The sequence below is a fragment of the Pseudophryne corroboree genome, chromosome 7 (assembly GCF_028390025.1).
Source record: "Pseudophryne corroboree isolate aPseCor3 chromosome 7, aPseCor3.hap2, whole genome shotgun sequence".
NCBI lineage: Eukaryota > Metazoa > Chordata > Amphibia > Anura > Myobatrachidae > Pseudophryne > Pseudophryne corroboree.
The window spans coordinates 357,156,897-357,172,216 of NC_086450.1; the positions used below are offsets into that span (position 1 = coordinate 357,156,897).

The 15,320-nt window shown below is 43.3% G+C and overlaps 1 protein-coding gene across 1 annotated transcript in view; it reads right to left on the bottom strand.

Annotated features, from left to right (window-relative positions):
• VPS35L (VPS35 endosomal protein sorting factor like) overlaps window positions 1–15,320 on the bottom strand; it is a 154,104-nt gene that overhangs the window by 75,444 nt on the left and 63,340 nt on the right. Inside the window, exon 22 of the mRNA XM_063934448.1 lies at window positions 8,478–8,558. Within this exon, the coding sequence (XP_063790518.1) occupies window positions 8,478–8,558 (81 nt within the window). The remainder of the gene's footprint in view (window positions 1–8,477; window positions 8,559–15,320) is intronic.

The window sequence follows — 15,320 nt, forward strand, 5'->3', positions numbered from 1 at the left end:
AGGGTCGCTTATCTTACTCACACAGCGACCTCGGTGCAAATTTTAGGACTAAAAATAATATTGTGAGGTGTGAGGTATTCAGAATAGACTGAAAATGAGTGTAAATTATGGTTTTTGAGGTTAATAATACTTTGGGATCAAAATGACCCCCAAATTCTATGATTTAAGCTGTTTTTTAGTGTTTTTTGAAAAAAACACCCGAATCCAAAACACACCCGAATCCGACAAAAAAAATTCGGTGAGGTTTTGCCAAAACGCGTTCGAACCCAAAACACGGCCGCGGAACCGAACCCAAAACCAAAACACAAAACCCGAAAAATTTCAGGCGCTCATCTCTAGTTAGGACCTCCAAGTTTACCAGAGGTGCGGGATCATGGCGGAAAACGGCTTTATTTTTAAAGAGGCAATCATTTACATAGCAAAACCAACCTAATTTTCCTTGTAAATGATTGCCGCTTTAAAAAAATAGGATTTTGGTACTTACCAGGTAAATCCTTTTCTTTGAATCCATAGAGGGCACTGGAGTACTCATGGGACATGGACGGGGTGTTAGCAGGGATAGGCATATTTAAATATTTACATTAGTAACCATCCACCCACTCTATACTCCCAAGATACCTCAGTGTTTTTTTAACTGAGCCGAACAGGAGCGAAAGAGAGGATGAACAATGGAGAATTACATATAACATTATAACATAACGGACAACTATAAAGTTGACACATAACGGACAACTAGAAAGTTGACACGACAATAGAGAACAGTCACCTTAACATTTGAACAAGTCGGTGAGAATGTGTTACCATAAGATTTACTGAACTTACCACAACCCAGGTGAAACTGCTCTGGGTGGGCGTCCAAGGGCCCCTGTGGATGCAAAGAAAAGGATTTATCTCTTAAGTACCAAAATCCTCTTTTCTTTTTTATCCACTAGGGGTCACTGGAGTACTCTTGGGACGTACCAAAGTTTCCCCCTTGGGCGGGAGAGCTGGTTAGCACCTGTAACACTAGACAGCCAAAGCTAGATGCTGATGCCGCAAACGTATCAAACTTGTCGAAGCGCACAAACGTGTGCACTGATGACCATGTAGCTGTACGGCAAAGCTGCGCCGTAGAAGCTCCACGACCTTCTGCCCGTGACGTTCCCACAGAATGTGTGGAATGAGCTGAAACGGATGCAGGCGGTTGTAGACTAGCATGAAAGTAAGCTTGACGAATGATCAGCTTAATCCATCTGGTCAAGGTCTGTTTGGAGTCTAGCCAGCCTATCTTGACTGCATCATAGGAACAAAATAGGATTTTAATTACCTACCGGTAAATCCTTTTCTCGTAGTCCATAAGGGATATTGTGGAATTAGTACGATAGGGTATAGATGGGGTCCAAAGGAGCAGGTGCACTTTAAATTTCTTTAACTGGGTGTGCTGGCTCCTCCGCTCTATGCCCCCTCCCACAGGCAGTTTTCGGTAAAACAGTGCTCGAAGGAGAAGGACATACTTGAGAGAAGGAACATAACAAGGAGTGGTGAGATTCACACACCAGCACATCAATAACATAAAACAACCAGCAACGGCTGGTAACAACAACAGCAACAGCTGAACAGGTAACCATATAACAGACAACCTGCAGAAAAGTCAATGCACTGAGGCGGGCGCCCAATATCCCTTATGGACTACAAGAAAAGGATTTACCAGTAGGTAATTAAAATCCTATTTTCTCTAGCATCCATAAGGGATAATGGGGAATTAGTACGATGGGGATGTCCCAAAGCTTCCAGAATGGGCGGGAGACGTCTGCAGCACCGCCTGACCAAACTGGGTACCAAACTTGTAGACACTACACAAAAGTGTTCTTCCCCGACCAGGTAGCAGCTTGGCATAGTTGCAAGGCCGAGACTCCACGGGCTGCCGCCCAGGAAGACCTCACCGATCTTGTAGAGTGGGCCTTCAGAGACCGTGGAACAGGTAAGGCTGCCGACACATAGGCCTGTTGGATAGTAAGCCTAATCCAACGAGCAATGGACTGCTTTGAAGCAGGGCAACCCTTTTTCTGCATATCATATACCACGAACAAGGAATCAGTCTTTCTGATCTGAGCCGTTCTCTTGACATATCTTCAAGGATAGCACAGCATCCAATGCCTCCAGAGGAGCAGAAGTGCCAGAGCGTGACGGAACTACAATAGGTTGATTCAAGTAAAACGCAGAGACGACCTTCAGCAGGAACTGCTGCCTAGTCCTGAGCTCCGCTCTATCCTCGTAAAAGACCAAGGGACTTTTACACTATAAGGCGCCCAATTCTGAGACACGCCTAGCAGAAGCCAGGGCCAATAACATCACCGTCTTCCACGTGAGGTGCTTGTCTTCTACCGTCATCAGAGGTTCAAACCAGGAGGACTGTAGAAATTCCAACACTGCATACAAATCCCAGGGTGCCGTGGGCGGCACAAAAGGAGGTTGTATGTGAAGTACTCCTTGCAAGAAGGTCTGAACTTCTGGCAACACTGCCAATTTCTTCTGGAAGAAAATAAAGAGAGATGAAATCTGGACCTTAATGGAACCCAGACATAAGACCTTATCCACACCAGCCTTCAAGAAATGGAGGAAACGTCCCAAGTGGAACTCCGCAGGCGGATATGTGCGTTCCTCGTACCAAGAGACATATCTTCTCCAGATATGATGATAGTGTTTTGACGTCACAGGTAGACCAACGGTCCTTGTTGAAGAAGATCTTTTCTCAGTGGTAGAGGCCAAGGGTCTTCGACGGACATGTCCAGAAGATCCGCATACCACGCCCTCCGAGGCCGATCCAGGGCAATCAGAATAGCCTGGACTCCTTGATTCTGGATTCACTTGAGCACCCTTGGGAGCAATGGAATCGGAGGCAACAGGTAGTACAGCCGGTAAGGCCAAGGCGACGTCAGAGCATCTACAGCCCTCGCCTGAGGGTCCCTGGTTCGTGAGCAATACCAAACAAAGCTTCTTGTTAAGTCGAGAAGCTATTATGTCTATTTGTGGGCAGCCCCACCGGTCGATGATCTGCTGAAACACCTGATGGTGGAGCCCCCACTCTCCCGGGTGGAGATCGTGACGACTCGGGAAGTCCGCTTCCCAGTTGTATACTCCCGGAATGAAGATTGCGGACATTGCTCTTACATTTCTTTCTGCCTGGAGGAGTATTTTGACACCTCTCGCATGCAGGCCCTGCTGTGTGTCCCTCCTTGCCGATTGATGTACGCCACTGCCGTGGTGTTGTCCTACTGAACTTGGATGGCGTGATACTCGAGTAGAGGAGAGGCCTGGATCAGAGCACTATTGATCGCCCGAAGTTCCAGAATGTTGATCGGAAGTAGGGCTTCGTGGGCTGACCACCTGCCCTGGAACTGAGCCCCCTCGGTGACAGCTCCCCATCCCCTCAGACTCGCATCCGTCGTCAGGAGGATCCAATCCTGACTCCCGATACTTCAACTTTCCAGTAGGTTGGAGGACTGCAGCCACTACAGGAGGGAAATCTGGGCCTGAGGTGACAGCCGTATTATCCGGTGCATCTGAAGATGTGATCCAGATCACTTGCTCAGGAGATCCAAGTGATAATTGTTCCGTACTTAGACGACCTTCTCATCAAGGCATCCGTCTCAACAAATACTCCTTCAAAATACCTTACTGACATACAATGGGGATTCAGAGTTGATCACAGCAGCAAATTTGTTAGCAGTTGGATCTGAGATGAGCTACCATTACATGCATCACCTTTGTGAATACCCCAGGCGCTGATGAGAGGCCAAACGGTAGTGCCTGAAATTGATAATAGTTTTGTTGTACTGCAAACCTTAAGTACACCTGATGCGGTGGCCAAATTGTAATGTGTAAGTACGCATCCTTGAGATCCAGCGAAATCATGAATTCCTGTGGTTCTAAACCTGCAATCACTGACTGCAGGGATTCCATCTTGAACCTGTAGTAAGTGACGTACTGATTGAGCCCCTTTAGGTTCAATATCGGTCTGACCAAGCCATCCGGCTTTGGTACTACAAAAAGATTGGAATAATAACCTTGACCCTGTTGGTGAACTGGAACCTGAATCAAAACTGCTGAATCTACGAGAGATTGAATAGCGGTCAGCAGAACCGCCTTTTTGTCTCCTGACTCAGACAGGCCTGTCTTGAAAAACCTTGTGGTAGATAATCGAACTCTATTTTGTAACCTTTGAATACTAAATTGCGGATCCACCCATCTGTGAATGTCTGAAACCACTCCAAGTGAAACTTTTGAAGGCGTGCTCTCACAACTGAAGATCTTAGATGGGCTGGAAGCCCGTCATGCCACTGGCTTGTCAGCGGACTTTGTATCCTGATGACGGTTAGTGATTTGTTGAAAGCCACGTCCTCTACCACGTCTACGCTGTATGGTTGTTTGAAAGGGCTAAGGTCTACAATATTTGAACGCTGGTCCAGCATATTTTCTTTTCGGAACTGCTGCGCGCAATGGCAGGAAAACAGACTTTCCCTCAGTAGCCTGAGAAATCCATTTGTCTAATTCAGGACCAAATAACATATCGCCAGTGTAAGGTAACGCTTCTATTCCTCATTTTGACTCTGCCTCGGCCTGCCAAGAACTCAGCCAAAGCACCCATCAGGCCTCAACTAGTGTAGCTGAAAGCCGAGAACTAACCTGGCCGATGTCCATAAAAGCCGTACCTAAATACTCAGCTGATTCACAAATGTGATCAGCAAGAAGTATAAGCTGGACTAAGGAAAGATCCTGTTATAGGCCTAACTTGAGCTGTGTTGTCCATGCAACTACAGCCTTGTTAACCCAAACTCCAACTAAAGCAGGTCTAAGCTACACCCCTAATGCTGTATATATTGACTTTAGCATAGCTTCTAGCTTACGCTCTGACGGGTCTTTAAGCATCATTGCAGCTGGGACTGGAATTGTTAACTTCTTTGAAAGTTTTGAAACTGAGGAATCCACTGTTGGTGGATTTTCCCATTTAGTTGTCATAGACTCTGAGACAGAAACCGCCTAGGCATAGAAAACCGTTTATCTGGATTTTTCGATGATTACGTTAACTATTTATTAGGAGAATCTGAATAAGGAAAAACACACAGATGCCCTCTGTTTTTTAGCAAATAAAACTTCATCATTTGATAGAGATTTCTCAGTCTCAGTAACATTAGTACCTGGCGTACTGCCCTGATGAGATTATCAATGGCCGGGCTATCAGTAACCTCACTATCTGACTCCTGGCCCAATTCACCTCTTGTTCCTCCTGAGATATAAAGTCTGGCATTGAATCGTCAAAATGCAACACAGCTGAAACCGGTAAAATATGAGACAACCGATGACTACTCTTAGGAATTGAGCTATACCTGGACTTTTACAAACCCTGCAAAGTCCTTGACATATCCTGAGCACACTCTGGCAGATCAGACGGTATTAACCTGGAATCAGGCCTAGCCGCCTCACGATCTTTTCATGCAGCGGCCAACTCTGACTTCAACTCAGTCATCACACCTGCCATCATCGCCCAAGGAGGATCAGGGTAGACGTTTGTATTTGGACCTGTATTTGCAAGACACACTGTACAAGTGGAAGTTTCATCACGTAACACAGTCTCACAGGTATCGCAGACAATCTGCTTCTTTGATTTTGCATTAGCTTTACTCTTCATGCACACAGACAGGTATACAGTGAAACACGTCCTCACGACTCAGTAAAAAATGTAACTAAAGTGTTTATAAGCCAAAAGTGCACAGCACCTGGTACACACTAAAATCTGTTAATATGTGCTTCACTGAAATTCCTACTAACACCCTTGCCCCCTCCAGTTGCAGTGTGTTGTAGGCGACAAATTCCTAAAGGAAGAACAAGGAAATAGTGTTAAAATGGCTTCCATCCAGGTGCTTATTTTGATTTATTTTTTCCAACATAGATACAGTTGTGCACTGTAGAAGCACAGATTTCTAATAGCCTCTATTAACTGACATATTATCATACAACCCCCTAAGTGAGGGTGAAATTCTGGTTAGGGACCCTCACAGCTCTCCCACACAGCGATCTCCCACCTCAGCCTAATACAGCAACTCCGATCTGCCCCCTCAGCTAAATGCACCAACTGCAATCTCCCCCCTCAGCTTAATGCCGGGAGGCTGACTGGCGGACCGCGGCTGCAGTGACGCTGTCCGTGGCAGTTGTGAAGGAGTGATGGCAAGCAGCGGCAGAGAGTCTGTGAGCTGACCGCGTGTGTACATGGGGGAGCGGTGGGCGCCCAGCGGGAGCAGCGTCACTGACCACTGCTGGGCAGGGATGCGGTCAACATTAACAGAAATATGCAATCCCACACATGGCGGGGCAGCAGTATGAGCTGATCGTCCCGCTCCTTAGTAAACTCTGCAAAATATAAAACGGAGCGGCGGTAGTGTGAGCTGCCTGCCCGATCCTTACCTTTGGAGAGGAAGTGGAGGCTCTGACGGGGATCTACATTCAAGCACTGTCCAGCTCCTGCAGCCTTAGGCTGAATCAGCTAAAGTGGATTAGGTCTATGGCGGGGCTCCTTTGCTGAGCGCCGACAAGCCTCTCCTGCACAACAGCAGCACATTGACCCAGACCCAAGCTTCTTAATAAACTGGGAAGGGACTGTGCAATAGAAAAGGAAAAAGGAAAAATCCTTAGAAAAAATAAAGTCTAGAGACTTCTATAATGAGCCCTTCCCCGGTGAAGGCACAAAAAACAGAGGTATCTTGGGAGTATGGAGGGGGTGGAGGGTTACTAATTTAAATATTTAAATGTGCCTATCCCTCTAATGCCTCTTCCATATCCCAAGAGTACTCCAGTGAGCCCTAGTGGATGAAAAATAAATAAGGCCATTCTCAGCCGACATTCCGCACCTCCGGCAAACTCGGACCTTAGTACTTATACCCCCAAATCTTGACTTTGTTTTTGTAGGTTCCTAAAGTGGAGGCCTCTCGAAATGCATAAGGAAGAGACTTCCATACAGTCGCAGCTAGTGTAGGGCTTTGAAAGTCAGTAAGACAATCTTGAAATAGATTTGTCATCTTACAGGAAGCCACTGAAGGTAGTAGAGAATGAGCATTATGTGGCTGGAATGGGCTTGCACATTTAAGTAGAGCAAACCACATATAAAAAGGACTGTCCCTCTAAAACTATGTAGCCCAGTGGTAGCCAACCCTGGTCCTCGAGAGCTACTAACAGTTCACGTTTTCCAGCTCACCGAGCAGGTGCACAGGTGTAGTCATTACTAACTGACACATTTTAAAAGATCCACAGTTGGAGCCAATTACTTTACTTGTGATTCTGTGAAGAGACCTGGAAAACGTGAACTGTTGGTAGCTCTCGAGGACATGGGTTGGCTACCCCTGATGTAGCCTATTAATAGAACTGAACTTGTCTTAATAAGACTGGCATTTAATGTACAATCATTTTTAGAAGTTACTTGTCAAACCTGTTAAGGCTTGCCAGAAACCAGCACCTCTCCATTGTACTCCTAATGGGATATTTTCTTTTTCTCTGCCACCTATTCCCTTGCACCTATGAGGAGTGACGCACACTTCTCTTAGTAGATATTCATACTATTATAAGAACTGAGTGTCCAGTGCAGGCTGACAAATGTTATTTCATGGCCGTACACCATCAGAGAGAGTGCTCTGTGGATTTAAAGCTCCACACATAGCGCATGAAGGTCAGCGCTCCATGGCTGAAACAGCAGTCTTTTCCATGGCTGAAACAGCAGTCTTTTGCATGGCTGAAACAGCAGTCTTTTGCATGGCTGAAACAGCAGTCTTTTGCATGGCTGAAACAGCAGTCTTTTGCATGGCTGAAACAGCAGTCTTTTGCAGTTGCGAGTGGCTCACATGAGATCTTCCGACAAACATTTTATCTGCTGAGCACCAGCAAGTAATTACATTATTAAGCACTTGGGGCTCATTTCATCCACTGGAGTACTGGTAACTATTTCCATGCCCCTTTTTCTGCGCACGCTTAGAGGAATGCCAGGACTGAAATACAGCCCCTGTCCGTCCCTGGTGTATATTGTCTATAATGAACAGTTAATTCACCTACATGAGCATAACACATACATATATTTGCATAACCCATGCCCACATTTGTGAGCTGTGTGCTTTCCTAACACCTTGCTTCTGTAATGAGGATGTTGGCGCTTTTATTCCCCTAGCCTTGAGTAAAGGCACAGTGCAATCAAAGGAAAAACATGTTTGGAAGTCTGCAGACTGTGCACCTGTCCCAGTTCTGCAGCCTCCAGGTACAAAACCTTAGATTATTATTGGACTACAGAGTCTACACAGAAGAGAGACCTGACATTAACAGAAACTTAGAGGCCGTGATTTACAGATTTGAAATTAAAGTGAAAATTATTGAAATTCTCACTTTACACTGTACAAAAGAGGTTGTATTTTAAGTCTTAAAAATTGCCCTTAATGTCTACAAAAAATAAAGCATCTTACTTCACAGAATCATGCATGGTCTTACAGACGTGGAGTAGAGCATTCAGTATTACCGGATCCTTCGTCACTTCCAGCTGGTGCCTACAGGGGAAAACTAAATAAATAAATCTAATAATAATAATTCTAATAATAAATCGAATTCACTTGCAGTGATAGACTGGAACGTCAATTCATTTCAGTGATTGCCCACATTAATGTAGCACCACTGACCGAAATGTACAGTATATAAAATGTTGGTATGTCAATAATGTGTATAATAAATATATATATATATATATATATATATATATATATATATACATACATACATACATACATACATATATATATATATATATATATATATATATATATATACACACATACACGTCCAAATGGAGCAACACTTGAATTGCTTAGTTAAACACCATTTAGTGTCCGCTGGTGTGCAAAACACTTGCCCTGCTATATACACCACACCTTTATGCCACAGCAATATACCTGCGCACCTTGATACCCCTGCTATATACCCACGCACCTTTATGCCTGTACTATATACCCGTGCACCTTTATGCCACAGCTATATACCCGAACACCTTTATGCCTGTGCTATATACCCGCGCACCTTTATGCCATAGCTATATACCTGGGTACCTTTATGCCCCTGCTATATACCTGGGCACCTTTATACCATGGCTATATACCCGCATACATTTATGCCACTGCGATATACCCGCTCACCTTTATAACCTAGCGATATACCTGTGCAACTTTATGCCCCAGCTATATACCTGCACATCTTTATACCCTGGCTATATACTTGCACACCTTTATACCCCTGCAATGTACCCGCACAACTTTATACCACAGCTATATACCCGCACACCTTTATACCCCTGGGGTAGAGGTACTGTGTAGAGTGTTTGTCCCTGGGGTCATGGGCCGGTTAGGCGGGTGGTAGGGTATGTCCCTAGGGTAGGGGGATGGTGGGATAGACTGTGTCTAGGGGGGAGTATATGTCGCTGGGTAATCACCAGTCAGTGTGCTAAAGTGATCCCCATGGATACATTGCCATGATATTGAGAGGTGGGTTGCTCGGATGAAGAGTGATTGTATCCACTGGCCAAAAGGGAAGTACTGTATATCTCCTAATTAATGGAGACACAACAGTACCTTGTATGCAGCCGGGCAGGTCAGGGTGGGCTTGTGACGAGCCGATGGTGAGGGCAGAGTTCCGTTCTGGTGATTGATACCCAAGTTGCACACTCCACATCCCAGCTTAGGTGTGATGATAACTGGCTGGGGGACTGTACAAACAGCCGGAGCTCTAGGCTGTATGTCCCTAAAATGTCTGATGTGCATTGTAATGATAGCAGTTGCAGGTTATAGAGAGTAGCTGGAGTGTGCTAATATACCGGGAGAGTAGTGCAACAGAAGGCACTGGTCGACATATGCTGCAGTGTCAGCTGGCCTGTCAGAAGCAACCGTAGGACCGGCCAAGTGGGAACTTGCACGCTATCCCGATGGCCCAATCCGCTCAAGCCTCAATTCCAGCACTAGCTACCACCCCCTCACTAAGCCGCCGGGTCCCAAAGCAAGCACTGCGCACCCCTTACACCCTCTAAAGTTTCCTCAATGAGCCCTGTCGGAGGGTCCGCTGGGACTCTCCAGGCCCTAAGTGGATGCTTTTGTCGCATAGCGGTATATCTGCTACTGGCCACACCCCTTCTGAAAACATAATAATCAATTAAAAATACTGTGCATGTGTGCTCCGGAGGTGTGGGTTGTCCTCCTGAACAAATGGCCTGGGCCCCTTCGACAAGACTGAGCCTGGGTAATTAGTACCCGATCTTCCCCACTCAGCGCTCCTGTATGTGTGTATATATATATATATATATATATATATATATATATATATATATATATATATATATATGTATATATATATATATATGTATATATATATATATATATATATATATAAATATATATATTGTCAAAGTCGAAAAATATTGCAGTACACACATCAAGTACAAACTACACACAGATGGCCTCCGTGCGCGTACTTGTTCTGCCGTGCGTGCACATATCCGCAATTTGCCTATGGTCGCTCCCGCGGTCCTGCGCATTAGCGCGTGGTATGGGTATTTACGGTAGAGTTTGTGAACGCATGGAAAGCTATCAAAACACATTACATATTTAAATCCAAATAGTGCACAATGTACACATAGTCTCCCTGCACCACATCAGTAAGTTACAGCAGTTTAAATGGTAACAGAACAAAGGGATTCACCTTTACAGGATAGGAGGGGACAGAACAAGGTTATAAGGTGGTGTTTGGTATCCAGCTGTAGGGTATTTTAAGGGTAACATTCCGGTGTTGGTCTGCAGAAGATCGCATGTTCCCACGCATGGTTATGTGCAGGAGCAGAATATAGATATAAACTGTATTTACTGTACATTATGTATGCGGCGGGAATCCAGAGGAGACCACCCACAAGAGCAGTTGGAATCCAGACATTGCCCACCTATTCAAACCGACCTATGACCTCTCCTGTACTGTAAATGACCATCCCTGTGTCCATTGGACAAAGAGATTACAGTATCCATTGTGTTAGGTTTTGGAAGAATTGTATAGAGAGAGCCTGCTGCAGGCCTGGTCAGACACAAGACTCACAAAGTTATCTATCTAGATGACGGAGGACCAGACTGGGTAGCGCGGCGAAATCCAAACAAGTATGTAACACTGACTGTAGCCATTATTCTGTTGTATTGATTATATTGTATTGTATATACTGTAACCCCCTTTCAGTAATAATATGCTGTGGTGTCGGAACCCAGCAGTTTAATTACAATCTGGTGTCGTGTCTTCCTTTCCCTGCTAAGGTTTAAAGTGTATTATTATCGCATTGCATAGCTGTTAAGGGTTTGCGGTGTATCTCTGGGTGTGTACGCGCTGTGTGTACTTTGTACCGTCAGCGCAGCGTTTGTGCGCAAAGTCCGTACACAGTACGGGACTCTTTACGCTAATAGCGTAAAGAGTACGTAGAGTGTGTATAAAGTATAGCGGCCGCAGCGGCTCCATGGTAAAGTGTATTTAAAGTGTGTTTAAGATATAGCTTTCATCCCTGTATATAAATCAACATTCTCAATATATATATATATACCTAGCAATGTAAAAACCTTTTTACCCCAGGCCAAAAATGGTTGCTTCAAGTGCACCTGTACCACATGTGGTTTTTTACTGACAGGTGATTCATTTTGTCACCCACATTCCGGTAAAAAATATTATATTAGACATCGCCTAACGTGTGAGAGTACCTATGTAATCTATCAATTAATTTGCCCTTGTGGGCTATCATACATAGGCAAAACTATCAGGAAATTCAAGGAGCGCATGACCCTTCATAGGTCGGCAATTAGGGCAGCTCTAGCAGGTGGCACCAAGGATCAACCAGTGGCGAGACATTTCGTTGAGGCTAAACATAGCCTAACGAGCCTGAAATATCGCATGATAGATCATATCCCCCCTCTAGGGTACTTACCCCTGGTGAACACTGCGCATAGATACACTTGATACATCGGGCAAGGGAAGCCCCTGCTCTGATGTTCGGCTTCTATAGCATGTACTGAACAAACGGGATAGTTACATGCAATCACTCGATCCAGCGTCCATCTTCTGCTGAGGCTGCTAAATGAAGAGATCTTACCTGCAGTGATATTAGTACACTACACAGAGAATTGGCACGACTACTTACCACGCAACGGGCACACGCTGATCAGGTACTCAGGGCTGCCCTCTCATCCACTGCGGGGTATCTGGGGGCCCCCTGCAATGCTCGAATGTAACAGGGGAGGAAGATACTAAGCGTGGACAGCAGAAGCAGCCCGCACTTTTCTTTCCCTTCAGCCCCAGGTGGACGGTTTTTCCCTGCTCTCATTGCTCGCATTCACTGCCCACAAGGGTACATGGAGCAAAAGCAGAAAGGGAATCCGTTTCCATACACCTGGAGCTCTTTTTGCATTTCTTGTGTTTGTGCCTTGTCTATGAAAGGATGTCTATACACTCATCATAAATGAAATGCTTATAGATTTATCTGTGAATATTCAGCAAATGATATCAAATTGTGATGTGTCTGGGGAATATATTGATTTCCTAAGAGCGTAACTATATAGAGTTTACTGCTTATAATTGACAGTGCCTATTCAACATGAAGTATTTTACCACTCAGAGTGGGAATTAATTGGTCCATGTGCCGACGATTAGCCTAAGTGTGATTCAGAAAAAGACTTTATTTAAATCACAATTTTGCTTAAGTCCATATACCAGGGATATATTGTTCACAGTTAATTGAAGAATAACTCTGAAGAAAGGGGATTAAAAATGTATTATTAGAATAGAATGCGACATGAACATGCATATCCTACTCATACACTATTGAAATCAGATTAATTTATCTTTAATTCATTCTCAGTCAGCAATAAGCAATCTTTGTTTTTTGGTATGTCTGTCTCCTCTGACAAGTATACTTGAGACAGTGTATCTATTATCTGGTCTCCAGTATGGATTGTTTATCATATATACACTGTTGCAGAATAGTGGATACAAAATTGTATTAAATTACATTAACACTATTACTGCAGTCTTGAACAGTAGACTGACGGAAAGAGTGCATATATGTTACAAAATTTCCATGTAATTCATAGTATTCTCTTTTCATGTTACTTATATCTATTCCCAAAACCTCACTCCTTGGTACATGTACTAGTGACATTTTTCTTGCAAAAATATCATAGGCTATCGTTAATTCAGTGTATGGTATCACTTACATGATACAGTCTCTTAAGAGAGCCTATCAGTAGCCTAATTAGCACTGAATAAATTAACTAATATTTCATATTGCTTATTTAATCACATTCCTTTTTGCTTTCCCTTCTTTGCCTAAAATAATAAATCGAAAGATCACTAACATCAGTGTGAGGATCCTACCTTATAGGCAAAAAAAAAATAGGCAAAGAAATATATGAATTTTATATTCATATTTTAGTTATATAAAATAATAGCAAAATATGTAAAAATAACTAATTTTTCTGCATTTTCTTCAGGTTATCAAATAGGATAGGATGCCTGTCCTTCCTGTAACATTCTTTTAGATATGGAAATAAAAGTTTGAAATATTTTTAATACAAAATAATCATTTCAAAAGAGTGCGCCACACACTAAGCTCTCTTAGTGGCAGGTCCACTAGTGGCCTACACTAACAATCCCCCCCAAAAAATACTTTAATCTTGCTTAGTGGCGCACCTCCAACCCTCATTGATTTCTAGAAGGACCTCTCAGTGGCCCTTATTTGAATTTCTTTCTCAAATGGTTGGTTTATACACTTTATATCCTATAATTTTCTTAGTTACCAGCGCAGTATCTATTGGGCCTTTGTGTCCTCCCCCTTAGAAAACTTATCTTATATACTGAGTCTTGATCTCAGTTTTCCAGATCCTTGCACGGTGATAAATTTATTTATATATTTACAACACTTGTAATTAAATTGAACAGGTCTTTGATATCTGAGGTAGCAGAATTGTTTAAAATGGCGAATTTCTCTTTAAGAGACGCCTTAAATGGTAGACGTAAAATGGGGGATTTGAGCAATATATTCCCGGATAACACAATACAACAGGAGACGGATCCCAAATGGGATGAGGATTTGCTCAAACTCAAGCAATTGCTACAGAGACAAATACGCACTAGATGGGACTTGACCAGTCTGGAGAATTATATGAAGAACAAAATCTCTCCAAGAGGTCTAAGACCTAGATTATTCCCAGCGTTTAGTCTGATCTCTGACAACTTGAATAAAGAATGGGAGAATTGCTTGCACAAATGCTCTCAGGAATTGATGAGCATATTGGTGAAGCATGATAATCTGGTCCTAGAGGAATGTGACAAGGAGATAGAAAGACTGAGTAAAAGTCTTGAAGTCTGGGAGAAAGACACTCAATTCCAGAAGCTCTTTGAAAGACAAGAGAAGGAACTAGAAAGCTATGAGGATACCATCATTGAAAGGAAAAGATCTAAATACTTACGGGACAAGAGGGACTTCCTAAGTAATAACATCTTTAGATGGAGCAGTAAGAAACAGAGAGAGGTAATCCCCAGACAGAGAAATCTGGACATATACACATCATCCGAATTAGAATCGTCAGGAGGTGAGGATGCCTACGAAGCCAGTCGCTCAGATCCTAGAGGACAATATACCTTGGAACAGGACCCTTTTTTAGGGGCAGGGCGGGGTACAAGAGGTCACCCCGCAAAAGGAAGACACGGAGGGGGACAAAGGGGAAATCAGGATCCACAAAGATGGGAAACACCAGTCACACACAGGTATCCGAGAAGAAAGATCAACAACAGGAAATACTAATGGAGGAATCTACCCTTAAAGTCGTCAATCTCTCGGACCATATATTAACATGGGTTAATTCAGTGTATGGTATCACTTACATGATACAGTCTCTTAAGAGAGCCTATCAGTAGCCTAATTAGCACTGAATAAATTAACTAATATTTCATATTGCTTATTTAATCACATTCCTTTTTGCTTTCCCTTCTTTGCCTAAAATAATAAATCGAAAGATCACCAACATCAGTGTGAGGATCCTACCTTATAGGCAAAAAAAATAGGCAAAGAAATATATGAATTTTATATTCATATTTTAGTTATATAAAATAATAGCAACATATGTAAAAATAACAAATTTTTCTGCATTTTCTTCAGGTTATCAAATAGGATAGGATGCCTGTCCTTCCTGTAACATTCTTTTAGATATGGAAATAAAAGTTTGAAATATTTTTAATACAAAATAATC